The 21,122-nt window shown below is 40.6% G+C and overlaps 1 protein-coding gene across 4 annotated transcripts; it reads right to left on the minus strand.

Moving 5' to 3' along the window:
- Positions 1-396: 396 nt before the first annotated feature.
- On the minus strand, positions 397-15,228 carry rab11fip3 (RAB11 family interacting protein 3). Of its 4 annotated transcripts, XR_002665040.1 has the most exons (14): positions 15,164-15,228; positions 14,281-14,453; positions 10,178-10,378; positions 7,868-8,005; positions 6,883-6,918; positions 6,630-6,723; positions 6,156-6,400; positions 5,614-5,695; positions 5,353-5,490; positions 5,006-5,161; positions 4,713-4,853; positions 4,512-4,616; positions 2,889-2,962; positions 397-704 (listed from the first exon to the last, which is right to left on the minus strand). XR_002665040.1 is itself a non-coding variant. In XM_022743009.1 (12 exons), the coding sequence occupies exons 1-12, from the start codon at positions 15,224-15,226 to the stop codon at positions 4,503-4,505; spliced, it is 1,581 nt and encodes a 526-aa protein (XP_022598730.1). In that variant the 5' UTR covers positions 15,227-15,228; the 3' UTR covers positions 4,409-4,502. The 4 variants fall into 4 exon arrangements, 1 of the variants encoding a protein (XP_022598730.1); XR_002665041.1 differs by lacking the exon at positions 7,868-8,005; XR_002665042.1 differs by lacking the exons at positions 14,281-14,453; positions 15,164-15,228 and adding an exon at positions 11,392-11,695.
- Positions 15,229-21,122: the final 5,894 nt, after the last annotated feature.

The following is a 21,122-nucleotide window of genomic DNA, read 5'->3' on the forward strand; positions in this document are numbered from 1 at the left end:
ATGGGTTAGAGGAAGAAGGAACAGGTATCGGGAGATGAAGATGTTCAAAACCAAATGAACGCACCTGAACGAACCTCAAGGCTCTGACCTTAGTGGTGGTCAGTTTACACATTCCTGAGAAAAAGTACCATACCGTACTCAAATCCTTCAAAACAAAACTTGAAACCTGAAATGACCATGTGAGATCCTGCCAGTCACAGTGAAGGAATGGGGTTAACGCCTGAACTTTTCTTCTGTCAAATTATTTGTGTTAATAATGTGTATGGTTTAAGAGTGAGCTTGTTTTCTGCAGAAAGCTCCAACATATATTAAGTACGTGTGCAGAATAAGAAACAAACACATGGTAAAATGGATATACTTGCAAAAAAACATGACACAACCAACACAGGGTCCTTTTATTCCATTTATTTTTCTAATCTTACTTTCACTGCTTACCTTTAAATTTTCTCTTTTTACAATGACAGAAATTATATTTCCCCAGTAACAATTAGGATTAGATCATTTGGGGATCTTCAAAAATAATATACAGCTGTAACCAATACTGTTATAATTTATACATTTATTTTTGAAAATAGGAATAAATTTAACTTTTACAATTTCTCTTTTCTACAATATTCTCTTTTTATCTTCCCATGTCACATAATGGCAAGCCATGCACTACTCCAGTAGTGATGTTTGTGCCTTGAGCAAACTTTCTTTGGACACTGGAAGTGAGCGTGAGAGAGAGAGAGAGAGAGAGAGAGAAAATAAATTCACAAAAATGACAATTCATATTTACAGGTTTCATCTCTATAATTTAACAAACTGACAGTCATGTGGTCAGTGCTTTTCCCAGGGCTCATCATCAGGTTAGTTTAGAGGCAAAGTTTGAGACACAGAGGCACAGTGTTAGACTAGCAGGCCAGTTTCTTTCTTTTTTCTTTCAGGGCAAGCTGAGAATCTGTCAATTTGTGGTTTATTAGAACAGTACAGGCTATAACCAAAAGCGTTATCACGGACCCTGATAGAGAAAATGATCAGTTTAGGTTCAAATGTCTGTCTTTGGTCATTTTGAAAGCAGGAGTTAAAATGGAGAAATTGGATTTGTTTAAAGTGCAATCACCTTCAGCTCTGCTAAGAGGGAATGTTTTATCAGCTCTGTAGTCTCACCTGTCGTCTAGTTATTCTGTTGCCAGTCGTGTTAGTCCTCAAACTATCTGTCAAAAGCTGACAATAAAATGTGATGCAAAGAGAGAATTAACTGTAATATAACCCGTTGTGTTCAGGTGTCATCCTGTTTCCTCGTTATAAAGCATAAATGACTCATTACTCTAAAGAATAAAGCATTAAATCTGTTGGGGTAAACTTCTCGTTACACTAAAAGGCAGGATGCTGAGCTCAGCAAGCCTAGATATGAGTTTTTAGGTGTCGTGCTGATATTATGAGGTGTCACAACCTAGAACTCCACTGATGGATATTATAGCATATGATTTGTCAGTCAAAACATAGGTCAAACAACTGAATCAGAGATATACAATAAGAATCTGTGTTTCCATGCAGTACCTGACTCCATCTGGGAAGACAACAGTAGAAACTGCAGACTCTGCCATAGATCTAAAAATCACAACCCTGAACAGGTCAAAGCCACCTCAGCATTATGGAAGAGTGCGACAACCTCAACAACGACCAGTCTGAGCAGCTCATATTCAAGCTGTTTCACATAATGGAGACTCACCCAAGGACAACACACCTTTGCTTTAAATGTGTCTTAATTCAATAGATTCTCCCACAGATTCATTCACTGTGAATTAGTGATCTCCCCTTGTGAATTCAAAAATGTACAAATATAGTTTCAGCAGAACAGGTCACAGAGTGTGAGTTGTTGTTTGTGTTGAATGATGAATAAATATCTGCATGTGATTTAAAATAAAAAAAAATGAACAAAAAAAAAAAAAAAACCAAAACAGATACTGTACACGCTACATGCTAGAGAAGAATACAGGCAGCTGTCTCTCAGCTTAAGACAAGAAAAAGAAATGTTCTTTTCTTTTCTGGCTATAAAAATACCTAGAATCTAGAATGAGTGTAGAAAAAACTTTACATGTACAAGTCATTTACATCCAAGGCCATTTTTCCATGGAGTGGCAGGTGAAGAAGAGCAGTGAGATAAGATTTAGAGGGGATTAAACATGGTGAAAAATAGGAATTCTTCTTAAGATACTGGTGCAGAACGCCGTGCTGTTTGGACAAAAAGAAAACAACCTCCCCGACTTCGACTATAAATCCTTCAAGATATCTGGCGGGTTAATCCGACACTTAAGTTCAGTTTCTGAGTCAGAAAGAAATGTCCAAAAGCATTGACGCTGCACAGTACCGATAAACACGGCATCAGTTCAAAAAAATCAGTCTTTGAAAACGCAGATGTTGCTTCAGCAGAGGAAATAAAGAGCAGGTTCATTTCATCTGCCTTCCACCAATGTCCACTTTCTTGCCAAGCATTATTGCTACCAAAGTCTGCCATCTCTCTTCAATATTATGCAGATCAGTTCTGGAAAAATAAAACTGGCCAAAATCCAGGGAAAAAGCTCAGATGAACTCCTGATGGCTGAAAAAATACAGTATTTAAATGAAAACTAATCTTAAGAGTTTTTTTGTAGTATTCTTGAATATTTCCGATTGAACATGACATTAAGAATAGTGTGATGTGTTTTTTTTTTTTTTTCTTCTTAAGCATGAGTGGGATTTCTGCAGCACACACCAGCCCCAACTTTGCTGCTGTGTCTGTCTGTAGCAACAAATCCAACGTGCTATCATCTTCGTACGGGCTTCAAAATATCTTCAATTTTACATTTGATCCCTTCACAATCAACAGTTTTATCAACAACAACAATAAAGAAATCAAAACAAACCTTAGTGCAAAGTACAACCATTTGATTCTTCACATACAACCTCCCGAGTGTCATTTTTACTGACCATACATCACCTGTGCAGCAAAGAGAAAAAAAAAAAAAAAGGTTGGTAACCTGAATCAGCTTGCTCTCTGTCACTTTCACTCAGCAAGAGAACACTGGGATCAGGTGGGCTGTACTTAGAAAAATAAAACTACAATTCCCAGAATCACTCATCAGTTTCCCTTCATGCTTAATTCAAGTGTCTGGAGATTTTACAAAGTGACGAGGTGGTTATCGTTTGTCGGTTACAGTCAGTCAGTCTACATTTAGTGAGATAAGTTTGAGTTATCTAACGTTTGTGCCAGGGAGTGATGGGAAATGTAGTGATTTTTTCCACTTGAGGTCTCCAGCCCACCTGAGCACCGGGACCCTGTTTCATTGTAAAAATAAATGAGATGAAGCACATTATAAACCAGCCGGTTCCTTCATTTGGGAGACTGAGACTTTAACAAGATCGACTGTGTCATTCTTGTTACGTCTTCTAGTGCCACCCAGCTTTTTCAAAACCTTTTAAGTAACACAGAGCAAAAAAAAAAAAAAAATTCAAAACACCTCACATACACATAAATACACACACACACACACACACACACCCACTCACACACACACACACACACACACCCACTCACACACACACACACACACACACCCACTCACACACACACACACACACACACCCACTCACACACACACACACACACACACACACACACAACCCTCCGGGCATTTCTCATCCTCAACCCCTAGAAATGTCCCTCACTTGGGTTCACTGGAAAGACAGTTGAACTTGGTCAAAGGACACAACACGCTGTTATAGGGCCTGATAGGCAGCACAGCAAGCTTTTAACTTATTAAAGACAAATTCTACTTGTCTCTTTCCTGACCAAAGCTTCATACGGCTTTCTCTCGTGTGATTAAAACACGACTCAGCTTGGATCAGGACATCACAGCCCACCGACTGCACTGAGGCATGTATGGTATGCAGAATGAATGTATCCTTTGATCACCTTTCATTTAAGGCCTTTAGGTATAATTGTCTGATCGTTGTTTATTTAATTTTTTTTTTTTAAGCTCAATCAAACATTGACACTTTGTTTTGGGAAAGGGATGGGGTAGATTTCTACTCCGAATGATACTGACCTCTTGCACACATTTACACATTCGCTCATTCTCACAGGGGAGGGGGAGGGGTGACTCAGGTCCCTCTAGCCAAATACATGGAAGTCACCAGAACCCAAGTGTTTTGTGGAGGGTTAACACTTACCACTCACAAATAAGTACAGACTCAGGGGATATCTAACTGAAAATAGCTTATTTTTCACTGACAGCCATGGACTTGTTAAAAATCTTAAATTTTTCCTTTTTTTGTTTTTTTCTTTTGGTAGGGTAGGTGGGGTGGGGTGGGGGGGGGGTGGGGTTGGTAACTTGAGTGCGTTGTTGTTTTTTTTTTTCTACCAAAATTATGTCTGAATATTTTTACATCCTCTCTTGGTAGTTTTCTTTTAGCCAAGTCTCGAATATTATTTAACAGCCTGAGGAGTCACTCCAAGTGGCTCTCTGGCTGCATGCTGTCTATTTGACCTCTAGGATGGAGGGGTTGGACTCCATGATGGCCACGATGATTTTGTCGATGTAGTCCTGGAGTCTGTAGTTGATCTCCTCCTGCTTGTGGATAGCCTCCATCAGCTGGACACAGAGAAACAGAAGTCAGTGGAGAATTCAAATAAAAAGGTAAACTGGTCGTAACTATGTTGTAAAACCTTCTTGTTTTCTAAAACACACCTCTGCGCGAGACACAGAGTTGATCTCAGCTGCCAGGGAGTCGGAGAAGGAGGCCGACATCAGGTTCTTGGCTCCCTGGATGCTCAGGTTGATGATCTGGCCGTTTAACTCGTCATTCTGCTCCTTCAAGCTGCGGTTGTCCTGGAGAGGTCAAGTCAAATGTAATGCATCATAAAAGACTGCAGGCCAAGTGTTAAATCATTCTTCCATGTCACGACAGTCTGGTCCGAGTGATAGAATGAGAAAATGCTACAGAAATCGAGTGAGGAGTCAGAGAAATGAGGAAAACCTACCTGTTTGAGTCGTTTGATCTCTTGCTCCAGCTCGGCTTCGCGGGTGCGGGTCTGATACTCCTGCAGCCCTGCGCCGGGTGAGCGCCCTCTCTTTGCTTCGGCCTCCAACTTGTACAGCTGTAGGTGCTCGAGCTGTTTACGTAGGTCTTCAATTAGCTGTGGTAGAAACAGATCAAGAGACATCAGTTAGTTAAGTCATTAGGAATCGTATAAAATGGTGGGTAAAGGGCAAAAACAATTTGGGAACTTTTGACAAATGACAGTCATGCCGTGTAACTCTACACTGTATTGTAATATTTTGACACACAGGGTATTGTTTATTTTGTACATAGAGAAAGCAGTTCCACCTCCTGTGTGCACTCCTTCTCCTTATGGCTCTGGTGGCGCTCGTGGCTCAGCTTGTCACCCATCTTCCTGCGGGACTCCGTCTCATCCTTAAGTCTGTCAGACATGACTTCTGTCTCATCTTGCAGCTTCCTCTTCTCCTGGAAAATAAAAAAAAAAAACAAAAAAAACAAAGAAGTTGAGGAATGGAATTTATGAGAAAGATTACAGTGTGAGCCCAAGAAAGGAAAAACAAACCCGGAGATAAGTTTTATTGCTCTCACCTCCTCTAGTCGCTCGATGTTTGCTCGTAGACAAGGAACACAGGACCGCAGCTCACTGTTCTCCTCATCCATTTGCTGCAGCCTGAGAAACAAGTGCAAGACATTCATATCAAAAAGCAACATTGCAACCACAAAGTAACAACTGCTATATCTGCACTGTTTGTTAATGGTTGACGATGTTGTACCATATAGACAGTTTATGTTCAGTGGCAGCTATGTGCCAGAAGGTGGCACTATTCCTCCAACAAACACTATGTCAACCACTAGCGTCACCATGAACAAATGTGTTTTTAATGTACCATTAAATCAAGTAAAATAAACACACCAAAAAGCACGACCTAAAAAGTCATCATGGAAATCACACTCGAGTTACAACGATCACAGAGTCCAGTATCAAAAACATCTGAATGTCTGATGACAAGTTAAATAAACCAGGTGGCATGGACAAATCTTATTCACATTATAAAGCAATCTGTTGTACAGTAAATATATTTATAGATAAGATATTCTAAAAACAGCCAGGTCTTTCCTCATGTGCTCACCTGGCCTGCAGGTTTTCCAGCTCCAGCCCCCTCTCCCTCTCCAGCTTGCTCAGGGCCTCCTTGTGGCGGCGGGTCTCTTGCTGTAGTTGCTCGTCAGCATGGAGCTCCTGCTCCTTCAGTTGCTCCTCCAGGGCATTTGCCCGGTGCACCAGCTGAAGGTTCTCCTGGCGCAGCCGAGCGTGCTGCTCCCCCGAGGCCTCCGACTCCTTCTCCAGCTCCGCCACTCGACGCTCAAGGAGGAGCACCTGGGAAAAGTAAACCCTTCATGGTTAGCAAAGCAAAATTTGAAATGTATTGTTAAGTGTAATCAACTATGATGTGTTGCAGTACTGACGTATCTGTCTAATTGCCAATATGAAAAGTTTCTCCTTCCTTTAATAGCTACTTCAAAAGGTGAAAACTGACAGCTCAGACGTATGAATGTGTGTAACCAGAGGGCTGCAGAGGCAGGTGTGTTTATTTTTACTATGTCACCTTGTCTGTGATGTCATTGTCAGCGAGCTCCAGGATGTCCCGCGTTAAGTCGCTCATGGTGTCCAGAGTCATGGAGCTGTTCTGGAGGAGATGTCTGCACGTGGAGAGGAAAGAAAAAAAACAACGTAACTCCCAGGAGCCAGTTGACATTTGATAAAGTGTCATTTTCTCATGCCAAACACAACTATCTATTACAATCATACTAGAAATACGAGACCTTGCTTACTGAAATCAGAGCAACTATTTTGCTTACCTTGCTACTTTCTTGCTGGACAGCCTCTTACCAGCGCTGGATAGGGAGACAGAACAACAGGAAAAATGGTCAGGAAGAGAAAAAGGATAGAGGAAAGAGATACCATCTTCTGATGGTCCTCTTATCCACCTCCAGTCCTTCTCTTTGACAGCAGAAGAGCCCCATTAAGGAATCAAGGGGCATGATGGGGTCTTATTACTTTGCTAGTAAATCACTAGATTTTACACAAAACTTCTAGAAAATATTCACACATCACAGCAATCTAACACAAGCACAGCAGCGTTATAAAGCTATACAAATTCTGATCTAGGATTGGTTTTGCTTAACAGACCTGTAACAAATTGCATTATAGAAACTTACAAAACTATATGGCAATTCGAAGTTTTATAGATTTCTAAATTCTTTAAAGTTAGTCATCTTATGTTCTGCAGTTACACAGTTAGTAAAGAGAGGAAATAGGATTTGAGAGTCACTAAGTTTCTGTAATACAGCTACTGGTCAGTAATCCTGGATCAGCATGTTTGTTCTGATAAAAGCAGGTTCTTTGAAAAGCCTTACTCCACTACCAGCTGGCATTTTGCAACAACTCAAATGAAGCATGAAGGTAATGGAATACACACCACTCACCTGTGATACCCAGGATTATTATTTCATATCTCTACAACCTCATTCAAATTAACTAAACAAGTACAATCAATCAATCAATTAATGTGAAAAATGTTTATTATGCATGAGTGACAAATGATAATTTGCACAGATGGTAACAATGGGAAGGAACTGGCTGTGAAAAGTGCAACAAGGCCACTGAAGTGCGTTTTTCCATCAATAAATGCTAAATGCTAACATGACGAAACACACACCATGTTGTTGCTAGTCCAACACAGCATGCACACATCATGAGAACATGCGCGATACTGTATCTATTCAGCACTGCAAACACATTCACACAGCTTACAGTCGGAGTGGGTTGTGAATGATGTGTTACCTAGTCATCTCTAGGAAATTGAGGCGAGTGGAGAGGTCCTCGAGACGACTTATTTGTTTGTGACACTGGCTACAGAAAAAGTCCAGCGCCTCCTCCCTGAGGAAGCTCTGAAAGCAGTCAGGGAGAGGAGCAGGTGCACTGGAAAGAGGAAACAAGGAGGAAGAGGAGGAGGAAGTGGTGAGTGATGGACAAGAAGGAGGGACAGAGGGAGGGGAGTCGGGGTGTGGGGGAGTGCAGTGCACTGAGATGGCACAGGACACCTCTGAGGGTGCAGGAGGTGTTAGTGAAATCCACAGAAGAGTTTGAAAGAGTAAAGTTTGAGGGCTTCGGTGGGAGGGAGACGTGAAACAGACTGTGCAGTGTGGCCTTGATTTGTTTTTTGGATAGAAACAAAACATTCTGGGAGAAGGAATGTGTCGAACTCTCTTCAGTGAAAGATTTATTTTCCCCTGCTGCCAAACATTCTTCTCTATTCAACCTTGGTGTCTTTGCAGAGAAACCTTCAGACTTCTCACTACTTCTTTAAATAAATCAAAATGACACAAATTAATCACATGGTTGCTCATTTTATTGTTGGGAGTTTGTACCCTCTCCTCACATCACCTCTACCAGCTGATTGTTCATTCAGGAAGCGAGTCACGTCTGAATTATGCAACAAACTGGCACAGGTTCTTGTTAATGTAGGCAGAAACGCTGTGTTACATAGCAGACTTTGAATGAGTGTCACTTTATGGTCATATGCACTGTTGCCGTTTTCTACTGACAGCGTGAGGGATGACTTTGTTAAAAAATGCTGCAGTGATGTAGACAAAGTTCTGTAATATGTAGACTGATAAATAAGGGGGTGTGTGTAGGCAGCGCGGCTACATGCGCCAACAATGAGCAGGAATGGCTCCAAAACATGGTGACGCATTCACACTGAGTGGGTGAAGTTTGTGGGATGCGGTTATTTTTTGTGTGTGTGTGTGTGTGTGTGTGTGTGTGTGTGTGTGTGTGTGTGTGTGTGTTTTTTTTTTCACCCTGACAAGCAGGCAGATCTGTGCTCAACTTGTATGTGATGTAGTTTTTCACAAAGAGTTTTTCTAATATAAAAATATAACTTAAAATGATATTATATAAAATTACATAATAATAATTTCATTAATTTATAATTTAAGGATTCTCCCCTTATTATCTTCTTAGATTTATCCTATTTACTTGAATGTATCCTTTACATTGCGCTATGAAGACAATTTTCAAAATGAGGATCATTCAAGTTAATATCCAAACATCATGTTATATATAATCACGTAGTTTTTTTGCTATGTTAGCCTACCTGTTATTATAACAATTACTCCTACAAAACAGTAGGAATAAACAGAGAGGCTGTGCTTCAATGATCAGCTTATTTCCATATTGTCAATGGGATAAAAAAAAAGAAAAAAAAAGACTGGGCAGTTAACTGTTAAGAGCTTCCTGGCAAAGCAAATTACGGAAATATCACCCAAGTGGGAATTACGCATTATCCAGCTTAGAGTCTCTGATGAAAACAGAGGAGGACGGAGGAAAGAGATGACTGGGAAAAGGCTACAGCAGGTGCTTCAACACAAATGAAGTGTGCCATAAAGAGGAGTGTATGTGTTGGCTGTATTACAGTGTTTGTCTTTACGTCAACCGCGTCAACCAGTGCCTGTGCTACTGCAGCCTAAAGGCAAAGCTTGTTATGTGTTTGAACTCAACGCAACAATACATCCACCTTCTGCCTGTCCCAGAACAGTTGGTAACAGACACCACCCTTAAGACTTAAACAGTTTAACTGAGTTTTCTCGTTAGCTGTTTTAGAGAAGAATTTATCCAAGTATCCGCATTTCCAATATTCTTTGCAACAGTGAGAGTAAGCCTGCCGGAATGAACTTTGTATTCGCTCCATTAATCTTGCCCTTCATCAGAAAAAGGAGGCAGACAGGGTTGTGAAGGACATCTCCAGATAGCTCTTATCAATGTTTGACCCCAGTGGCTTTGTTGAAAGAAAAAACATTTTCTCTGAAGAATGTGCATAGAGGCATTTGGGCCTCGACTAATGCAGCTGAGAATGTAACAGTGTCACACACCTCTTATCAGGAAGGGTTGATAAAAAAGAAAGTTATTTGACAGCCTGATGCAAATTGTATTAATATTCACGTCAGTTAAATAACCTTTGGGGTTTCTAATTTCATAGGAAGAATCAGGACTTTTTTGAAAATATAGAGCACAACGAATGTAAAATGTTTTGATACGTTTTGGTCAGAATTAGTCAAAACTCGACCCAGTGCAGCGAAGACGAGCTCGTACCTGGGAGACAGAAGTGAGGAGCCATTGACCTGCTCGAGGGGCTGCACGAGAGAGGAGTCGGCCTCCCCCTCCGTCCCCTCCACGCTGCTCTCCAGTAGCAACTCTGAGGTATTGCTTTCACCAAAGTCCTCAAAGTGCTCCTCCTCTCCACCGATGACCGTCACCAGGGAGTGGTTATGGAGCTCAGAGTTCAGGGAAAACCTGAGGGACACATAAGAATGGATTACTGTATTAGTGTGTGTGTTCACTTGTGTATATCGACAACAGTGTAGTTAACTTTAGGTCCTAGCCAAAAATAGAGGAAAATATGTCATGTTTAGATGGAATAAAAATGGACGACCAACCGGTTATAAACAGCCACATAACCATCCATTTAAGAAACCATAATTTCAGCCAAATCAAACAAGGCCCATCTTCCGACTCCAATCAAACAAAAAATATACACATGCAATAGTATTTCAGTAACAAGCTCTAAGCCTGGAAATGATTAGAGCCTACTGTAAATCCCACACAAGTATAATTAATCTTCCCCCCAGGAAGAACGGCAATCTGGACAAGTTCAACGATCACTTGTCTTCAAAGGTAATCTGTTAATTCACATTAATCCCGAAAGGCTGCTTTGGCAGAAACAAAATGTTTTGTGCCTCGTAGGTAATGCAAAACCACGATGGCAACACTTCAGACACGTCAGAGGAGCCTTCGTGGGGTCCGATGTGGGTCAGGCTTGATTGTGCTGCGAGAAGGAGCTGTGACTTCAGCTTTCATAACGGGCTGCTTATCTTACACAATGTGAATTTGATAGTGTTACAAGAGCTTAAACCCCTTGATGTTTGTTCAACAGGAAAGCTAGCCTTTTTCCTGTTGTCCAGCAGGATATGCTAGACGTCTTAAACATACACAGGACGAGGATGTCCAAATCAGCACAAACGTTTGCTTTCTCAGCACACGATGACAAAGCCCATTTTGCTTGTTTACAAAAAGAAAAAAGAAAAAAAAGGCATCCATCTGTCTAATTCAATGCTAAAACATCACCTCAATTTACAGTGTGAAAACCTGCTGTTGCACAAAAAATCTGTCAAACTCTCCAAACGACTCTGGCAACTATTCATCTCATTAAATCTGCCAACAACGCAGTTTCAGCTGCAGTAACACCCTGAACAAACATTCGGCTGAACCGCTTAAACGGTAGTACAACCATTTTTGAAGCCACTTACCCTTTACTCAGGTTCTTACTAGTTGGCCCCATATTGAGGTCCTTCACACAGAGGGATGGTGAAGAGAGGGACCGCATCTTTAAACGCCCTCCGCTGCCCTGGCGTGAAAGCCGTGGAGCAACTGGAGTTAAAACCCCAGACAACCAGAGTGGAATCCTGAAACTTCACAGGTTACACCGATTTAAAATAAAAACCAAGACTCTCCTGTTTGGAGAAAAAAAAGTGTCCGGCCTTTCAAAACGGCCACGTCTGTGGTCCTAATGAGCTGCCAATCTACAGTGCCACATGACTGATGGTGCATCGTCTGTGCAACCGAAAAGACTTGAGGCTGTACCAGAAAGGGTTGACTGAGTGAGTGGGTTAATCAGATTTGAGGCTAAGCAACGGCCAACAGACAGTCCTGCTGACCTTCCAAGGACCAAATGTGTGCAGGGACACAGGGGTAAAACAGAGGGGGGTGGGGGAGGCTAATCCTGTTAGATTCTTAATCCCCAGTCCAGTGCATATTCTCCAGCTCTGACTATGTCTTATCTGGCTGCAGGCTGCAGCTAGGGTTCAGTCGGTTAACCAAGCTGCTTTGCAAAAACTCAGTTTAGTTACTAGCCTTTTTGTTTCACTTACTCACAGTCAATGTTAAATAACAAACTGTTTTTGACTTGGAAAATGCCTTTAAAAAGTTTGGCAGTGAGAAACAATAAATTCACTCAGAGATATTCACTGGCATGATAAGTCACTGACAAATCAGGGTGGGTTTTCTTTTATTCTAGGAGGCGAGTCAGCAATGAGGTTACTTGTTTTTAGTAAACACACTGCTGAAGTGAGAGGATATAAAGGTCATAGAGTCATACAGCGTGAGTGTTGCCTTCCAGTCAGCAGTCAGATTTAGGGTGGCAATGGTATGAGTGAGCCGAAGGGAGAGAATCAGATTAGCCCATGCCAAAGAAAGGGGAAAAAAAGGAAAACAAAAAAAGAGCTAACTCAACACTTCCTGGAATTCAAGGCTCAATCATGGAATGGGAAGTCCAAACACATCCATGTCAGGCAGAGCACTCCAATCCGTCATCAAGCCGGAGAGACAGGTCACACAGTCAGCAAAGGTCTCACTGTTCTGCATTTCCTCCCTTGTGTTTGCCCTGAATACTATATCAACAAGACTCGTGCAGATACATGGGCCTCATCTGCAGCAGCTACTCGCCTTTAACAATAAGAAGAAGAAGAAATAAAGAAGCACATTTCTTTAACCCATCAAAATGAGAAAAATTGGGTACATGATCAGAGTCTGATCTAGACTCTAAAATATATAAAAAGTTCTATTCATCTTTCTTATCTGATGAAAATAATGGAGAGAGACAGTTTGTTACCGTCCTACTGGTCCAAAATGACTCACTACTATGCTCATCAATGATACATGTGACAAATACAGTATACTGTGGTACTACTTTGTCTTTTGCGCTGGAATTAAATTCCAGTGTCTAGAGTTCACTTTTCCAAAACAAAAGCAGTATGTTTTCAAGACTGAAGCTGTAATAAAATGATGATGGGATGATCCATCCATCCATCCATCCATCTTATCTGTTGACCCTTTGCACCCTAGTTATAAGTCAAAAACTACTGTTCACTCAATCCATAATCCTGTCTACACAGAGTAATTCAAACTGATCACAATATACATATACTGTCTTTATTTGAGTCAGTGCGGTTTAAAATCCAACACTTTACCAAATAGAGCCATGATTTCAATTCAGTTAATTATTGAAAAACCGACTCCAGTGTGTGACACAGAGTGACAGCTGTGTGTCAGTGGGAGACACCCATCACACCAGCTTATTCGCAACACAATTGGAATGCAGAGGTAGTCAGTAAAAAGGATGACCTTCCCTATTTTGACTACTTTAAGCAGGCAACACTGATGTCGACTCGGATAACTCGGCATTTTCCAGTGCAAACACAAAAAAGGATCGAAAAAACTTCAGTCCAAAGCGACCATAAGCCAAAGAACATAAGACAAATGAATATCGCTGTGACAAAAAGCCAGAACATACATTAAACACTGAAAATATTTCACTTACTGTAATCATCAACAGCTTATGCCATAACCTGAGAATTCAGAGAAGATGAGCAGCTCTCAGTCTCTTTTCAGCCCAAACAAACAATGAACCACCGAGACGTACTGCCATCGGTAAAGAATGGTGGAAGGACTTTGTGTTCAAGGTTTCTCATGCTTACACTGTTCACATTTCAAGTTATCTCTGAATGAGCTTTTCCTGTTCAGCCTCAAAGAAAACATCAACAGTGAAAGTCCCCGGTGACTATGGGAAATGTTACCTCAAACTGCCCGTGACAGCGCATGGTGTATGAGTACATGAGCGGCTACATTTAAAAAGGACAACTAAGGACAAAAATGAGGAGACCAAACACAAAATATTAGTAACATACTGTATGTCTGACTGACACACTGGTGTATTTAGAGGAATTCAAGACACTGGGTCAATAAAGTTGTGGCTGTCTATTGCTTCCGTTTAATCTGCCTGTCTGGTGACCCAAATAGAACCTGAGTGATCCAGCACTGGGCACACAAGACTTGTAAACCACGTGGTCTGTGTGAAAGGTCAGTGCAGGGCAACTCCAGGGCTAACCCTTAGCTGGAGATTTGACACACATTTACGGTAAATTCTGTAGCCAGCAGCAATTTCGAACAGCATTATGACGTTGATCTGGTTCTCATGACAAGTGGATTACAATTGATGATTCATGACAGAAGTCATTCAGGGTCACAAGCAGCTTTCTTATCACCAAATGCACGGCAGAGGAGACATATGTCCAGGAAATATGAGCACATTGGCCAAAATTGGCATTGTGTATATGGCTGAGTGTGAAATTTATACTGACCTATTTCCGCCATCTTCAGGGTCATGCAGCGTGGCCTCGATGCCGCTGTCTGTCTCCACATCCTCATGCATCTCAGGGGGTACGAGGGCCCCTGTGTCCTCATCAGTGAAGGTTTCACACTCACTGTATGTGCTCTCGGAGCCCAGGTATGCACTGTCGGTCACCTCATTTTGCTGCAGTAACAGAAACAGAACAAGAATAATCAAATCACAGATTACTTATCAAGCAGTAAATCAAGCAGTACAAATCCAAACTGATATGAATAATTCACCAAGGTAAAAGCAGGGCACGAATGTGAATATGGAACTTACTATATACACACACACTAGAGTGAATGCTGCATATACTGTATTTTCGGATTTATTTTCGGATTTAAATAATAGCATGGCTTTAGAAAACTTTGCTCCAATACAGCAATAATGATCAAACAAAGAAGTAGTATTCAACAAGCTTTTACCATCACTCTAAATTTATTTTGCATTTATGAGTAAAAAAAAAAAAAACCTATAGCTTGAATAAAGAGTGCAAAAAACAGCATCTATTACAAAGATGGTCTGTTTTGAATCTTCAGGTCTGGCCAGTTGGTAGTGATGCCAATTACACCATCAACCAAACAAAACACAGAGCATAAACAGACTTCAGAGATGCAGTCTGCTGTGATTCAGATGGCTGTTCCAAGGAAAACCTGCTGTATCAACACCTCTAAGCAACAAGTTCAGATAAAAACGTGCAAGCCTCAGGCTTTCCCAGCACTAAATACCAAATGCTAAACACAAAACCCACAGACTGACACATGCCAAAAAAGAACATCTGACGCTAGACACACACATAAAGCAGTAATGAAGAAAGGACAGGTGAGTCATGTCGTAAAAGCAGAACATACCATTATAAATGAAGCGTCAGGAGACGCAGGGCCCAGAGGGCTATCCACCATGCCCAGGACCATTCTCTCTGTCCAGTCTCACTGACAGGAAAGCTGGCCTGCCATGAGAGCCTCCTAATAACTCCTACTAACGCTTCCTCACCGTCACTCTCAGAGAGAGTGAGAGAGAGTATGTTGGAAAAATGGAAAATACTGTAACACCTCGTTCAGCTCTGCTGGGTGGTCAGAGGGGTGGAGACAGAGACAAAGTCCAAAGAGTAACAGAAGTCAGCTGTAGTGCTCAATCAACTACTACCAGCTTTCAGCCCGAGTTAAAACAGCACACGATCAGCTGAATAACTGTTTAATCTTTGCTGGCTCCCGGGAGCTTCACTTCCCGGCCCAGTGTGACAGTATAAATCATTAAGCCATGTTCTACATGTCTCAGGCAGCACAGTGAATGAGGGCCATACTGTACATCACAACAACCTGCCATAACGATATGACCGTGTGCCAATAGAAAACTAACATGCTGTTAAGCTGTAAAACTCGTAGAATGTGAGCCAATACCAACAATTACAGAGACATAAGTTATAACAAATGGAAAGGCCACTATTACTGCCGTTATGTTTCTATTTATGAATTCAAATGTGAGATGGAAATGTGAAAGTTAGCAATGGTAGAAAATATTTAGTAAGGGAAAAATGGGGTGGATGGGGCATTGCTTTTCTCTCATTCCCAGCCTCAGCTCAACAGCCTTACCTTGCCTGTTTTGAAAGCAAACAGGGCTAGAACAGCACAGCCATTGAGAGAGAGGAACCTTTTTTTGCCAGAAACTCAAGGGAAAAACAAGGCAATGGACGCAGGTGTGGCGACTACTTCAAACATACAGAAACTTCCCCAAAACTCTGCTTACGGGTTCCAGTAAACAGCAACTAGAATATTTTGTGTAGAAAATACTTTATATATAAATAACAGCGTCATGCTTCGGACTGGCATCTAATGTTCCTTCAGTTTTTTCTTGTGGCCATTTTCTGATCAATTTGTTTTCGTTCATTTGTTTCCAGCTTAATTGCACATGAGAGAAAACACTGAAATACACGTAATATTTCAATGAAAAAGCTTATAATTGTAAGAACCAAACTGCATTGCAAAAACTGTACAAAGATCAAGAAGCTTAGCAGTTTGCAAATAGTCATATGTAAGCAAACATTATATAAATTAGACCTTAACTTATAAATAAATAAATTACCCTGGACAGACGCTCATTTGTATTTGAACATTAATATTAGTCTAACATCTAAAGCAACTCAGCTATTTACATCAGGTCTTTGAGCTGTATCACACATCATTTAAGCATCATTAGAACACACAGAAGAGGAAGATCTATTTCTTGATTAACTCATTTGGACAAACGCGATATAATATACAGACCATTTAACATCTACAGTAAATCCAATTATCTAAATTTCACCCTCAACTTGATGGTGCTCCATCAATTATAATATATGAATGGTCTGTTGTAACAAGGCCGGCCTTCATGTGCTGTATGAATTATCAACTTATGCAACCAGTAAAATGAGTTGAAGTGGTGGGAATCCATTTGCACTCTTGACTTAAGTACATGGGCCTGCACTTCTACACTATACCAATAGAGGGGGCTAAGGCTGTGCAATATACAGCACTAAAACAACAGCCGCAGGGCTACAGTGCTTGATGTGCACACAATAGCAGAAACATTTCAATTTTGCAGAGGCCAGCAACAATGATGGTTAAATATACAAGTTGCGTGCACAAGAGGAGACAGGAATTCCACATATGCTTACCACAACTGTAAAAACACAAGGCTACACACATGTAAAAACTCCAGCACATTCCAGCTAATCCAATATTTGTCAAAGAATACTCAAAAGCCTAGCCTGCCAGATGCTATTTAGTGTCAGCCAAACCAGGGTGTTCAGTCTGTGGAACGTTCACAGAGTGGTAATGATAGCTCTGCAAGCCACTCCGTGAATTACAGTGGGACGAGTGAGAGTGCACGGGGAGGTCAGCATGTGACCTTCACACTGTCCTGTTGTGTGCAACAGTGGGAACTGAGGCCACAACAACTGGGCCACATGCACAACTAGAGAGAGGCTAAGACTCAAGAGCTTTGCCTCACCTCATCGTATTCCTCTGGACAGCCCACAGCTCCATCCCCTGGGCTGTAGTTTACGTTGTAGAGTTGTGGCTCTGGACCTGCAGTTATGAGAGGAAGAAGACTGGTTTAATGTGTGCAGAATAAACACATAAAGTCAAACAGCAGAGGAGGCTCAACAAACACAAGACGGGTGTGTATTGTACCAATGTCCATGAGCAAACAGCCATGACGCGGAGAGAAGAGAGGAAGGTGACAGCAGGTATATGAAACAACAGAAGTCGATGGGGAAACTAAAGAAAATGCTGTAAACGGTAAAATATTCAGTATCACGATCCTCTTCAAGTGTGGAGGCAAATTCTTACAGAGATTAGTTTTACACTTACTTATGCAACATGATAAAAAGCTAATAGTTAAAAATGCATGCTTGAAAATTCATATGCATTTTTCATCATCAAATATGCATTTGTGTTGTCAACAAGTACAAATTATGCAATTAAATTTTCAGGATCCAGTGGGCATTTTTTTTTTCTGAAATACACTAAATGATCATGAGACAGCAATCTAGGATATATCCTAAATCAAGATTAAGTAAATTTTCTTTTAAATAATATTCATTTTAATGTCTGCCAAACACATCTTCTTCATCCCGACTGAAACTCGAATTTAATTGAAATCTAATGTCATAATCTAATAATTATTGAATGTTTTATATATTGACTTAAAATAGATTACCATGTTTTTGTGTTATTTCTAATTTAGATGTAAGATTTAGATTAAGATTATTTGCTTTAAAAAAAAAAAAAAAAACAACTCCAATTTCAATTGGATTATTTAATTCAAAATTCAAAAATTCAAAAAGGAAAAACATTTTTGGAACTGTATTTCATTTTTTTTTTTTTTTTTTTTTAGACATTAAAAAGCATTGCTGTCATATTTGTTGTTTTTTTTTCCAAACAAATAAATGTGACTCCATTAACATGCTGAGTGTAAATACCAATGTTTGACAAACTGATATCTATGTGTTTACTCAGGTATCTAATCAGCACATTCAAGACTCTGTGTCCTTGCTGTCGTGCCATTGTATATTTACAGTCAGCAAGCTCAACATGATGTGACAGTAAACATTATGTAACTTTTACACTCTACATTACAAGGGCTATAGCATGTAATGTTAGATATGGGCAAAATAAAACAATAAAAAAAGGACAAGAAGTAACCCATATGCAATTTAAATGTGTCAATACAGGCCTCTGTTGAAAGGTCCTGCAGAAAAGTGGTGTAACCTGAGACAGACCAACAAGATGGAGTCCCATCAACCACTATGGCTCCTGTATCTAGTAAACAGAGCTGTGAATAGCACCCTACTGAGAGAACAGAACACAAACAGTGTTCTCAAAAGCTGCCAGTAGACCCAAGGGTTTTTGTTCCCCTTGGTCTTATTCAACCCGTTGCTCTTCGAGATTCGTACACATCGCAGCCCATTTAAGTGAAATGAGTGCGTGCCGAATGGAGCTGTGTGAGAGAAGCTAGCCTCTGTTTCAGCGACACACCGGCAGTCTCCTGGCATAATCTCAAAATATCAGACACAGATATTTTCTAGACCAACTTTTTTTTTGTTCCAGACATGCCAGAGCCACTACAGGGGACCAGGCATTTCCATAGCTGGCAGGCCCGTCTTTATTAAAAGGCACCCTTTCCACGAACGAATGCTGCCAAAATGAACAAAATGAAGGTGGAGTGCAGTGAAGACATTCATTTACGGTCTGTGAAGCCAATTACTTCAGATTGTCTAAGCTGTGAAATAGCCCTCACATTAAGAATTGTGGCATTATACAACATGTATAAAAGCATAGCTTCTTTGACAGACTTGTCCAGTACGTATGTGGAATAACTGTGTTTTATCAATCTGACAACACACTGTTGCAACTAGTGACCAGAAGGCGAGAAACAGAGAAGACAGGGCAGAAAGAGAGGAGAGTAAATAATTTAGGTGAATAGGACTCTGTCCAAACCCCATCTCTCTGCCACTCCTGCTCTAAAAACTCACCAATCAGCCCATGTGTCTGAGCATCTCGTGCTTTCCAGTGCATGACTTATTAATGGTCTGAGTAACCAGAGCTGTGCAACCCAGAAAGCCTTGGGAAAGAGTTCCACAAATCAATACGCAGGGTGGATCAAGGCAAACAGCGCACTACTGCTGTGACATCATCACAACCTGTACAGTATGTCAACACAGCGTGTACTGTAAACTGCCGATACATCGTGTACATTTCACTAATTATTGTGACCATGGAAAATAGTTCAAATTTAGAGGCAATTCAATATTTGGATCAGATTGACAACTGTGGTTAGGCCTGAGAAACCTGGTGCTATAACTGTCAAGGCAAGAGCACTTAAAGAAGCAAATACAGTATATGACTCCTCGCAACTTACAGTAGTTTTCAACATAAAGTGGAACAGGAGGGCACCAAAATGGTTAAAGAAAGAATAACAGCATTTTGAGTCCAGTTACAAAGAATTTGGGTCAGTCTTCTGCCGTTCCTTTCAAAATCCCTCAACTCGGCTGAACGATGGATGTGAACATACTGTGTTGATAACAATATTTGGCACCATGGGGAATGCAGAGCGATGGGGCCAGATGCTGGAGACTAAATGTAGGTGCAAGAATCTGCTATTGAGGCACTCTTTACAGCAGAACTAGGTAAACGACTGGTGAACGTTTTTACAAATGGAATTCTACATTTACATATAAAAACTTCAGTACTTACACCTTAGATTTTAGCATGCATCACATTTATTGCACACGGCACAAGCAAGACATATTATGTCCAAATATTTTTAATAGGTAGGCTTCACAAATCATTAAATCTGTTATCTCCAGCGTCTTAGAAAAGAAGTTGATTGAGTCCAAAAAAGGTGACACTTAAAAGGGAAAAATAATAAATGAGGTGGCACATGACATACCAAGTCTAGAAAAATATGTAATTTCAACAACTGTGGACACGTACAAAGTTTTAAATAAGTAAATCTGATGACTCACCTCCATTGCTAATTGCAGAGATTCCACGGTGGAAGTCTTCAAAGCTGATCACTCCCAGGCCACTGGGATCCAAAAACTTGGTCAGATCCTTCACCTGAAAGATAAAAGTACCACAACCTTCAAATCTAATTTCATCTTGGCAATAGAAAAAAAACCCTTCTACCATAACCCTATCATTTGGGTTGCCTTGATGACGTAATACATGATGTAAGGGGCAAGTTTTCCAGGGCAAATGACTTTGCTGCAATGTTTGATTACTGACTTCAGTGGAGAAGCAAAACACAGACAAAAGAACAAAGCAGGACTTTATCTGAACTTAAAATACACAAAACTACTACCTATTTCCTAAGTTCATTCATATGACAGTTCAACTACAGAATTACATCAACTTTTTTACAGGAGCAAACAGCCACCAATAAAACACTTCTGACCTCCAGAGGAAAAGCAGTTTTTTCAGATGTCAACTGTTGACATGCAATAGTGGGTTTACAAGGACGCAGGGCACTGTCTTTATACTTTCTGTATATCATAAGAAAACAAAAAGGGAAAAATAAGAAAGAAAAATGTTACTGAGAGGTTTTGTGACTCGAATACCATTTTTTTTTTTTTTTTTGCTCTAAACTTGAATTCATGTACACTCATAATGTAAAGCAATATATCGCTTTTTCTGCAAAGACATGCTGCTGCACTCAAGTGTTAAATGGGTTACGTAAGTGCACCTACATACTGTATGCTCCTACAGTCAGTTACCTGGCAACAAGAGAAAGTGTGCCTCAGTAACCATAGGACCTCGGAGGATT

This window comes from Seriola dumerili, unplaced genomic scaffold (genome assembly GCF_002260705.1).
Source record: "Seriola dumerili isolate Sdu_G_001 unplaced genomic scaffold, Sdu_1.0 BDQW01000068.1, whole genome shotgun sequence".
NCBI lineage: Eukaryota > Metazoa > Chordata > Actinopteri > Carangiformes > Carangidae > Seriola > Seriola dumerili.

Bases quoted from the DNA above. Each gene is read 5' to 3' on its own strand.
- rab11fip3 (XM_022743009.1), bottom strand. From the start codon at position 15,226: ATGGTCCTGGGCATGGTGGATAGCCCTCTGGGCCCTGCGTCTCCTGAC. The intron at 8,006-10,177 runs GTACGAGCTCGT...TCCTCTTTCCAG, and splicing joins TCCTCACTTCTGTCTCCCAG to TGCACCTGCTCCTCTCCCTG. The intron at 6,401-6,629 runs GTGACATAGTAA...TACTTTTCCCAG, and splicing joins ACAATGACATCACAGACAAG to GTGCTCCTCCTTGAGCGTCG.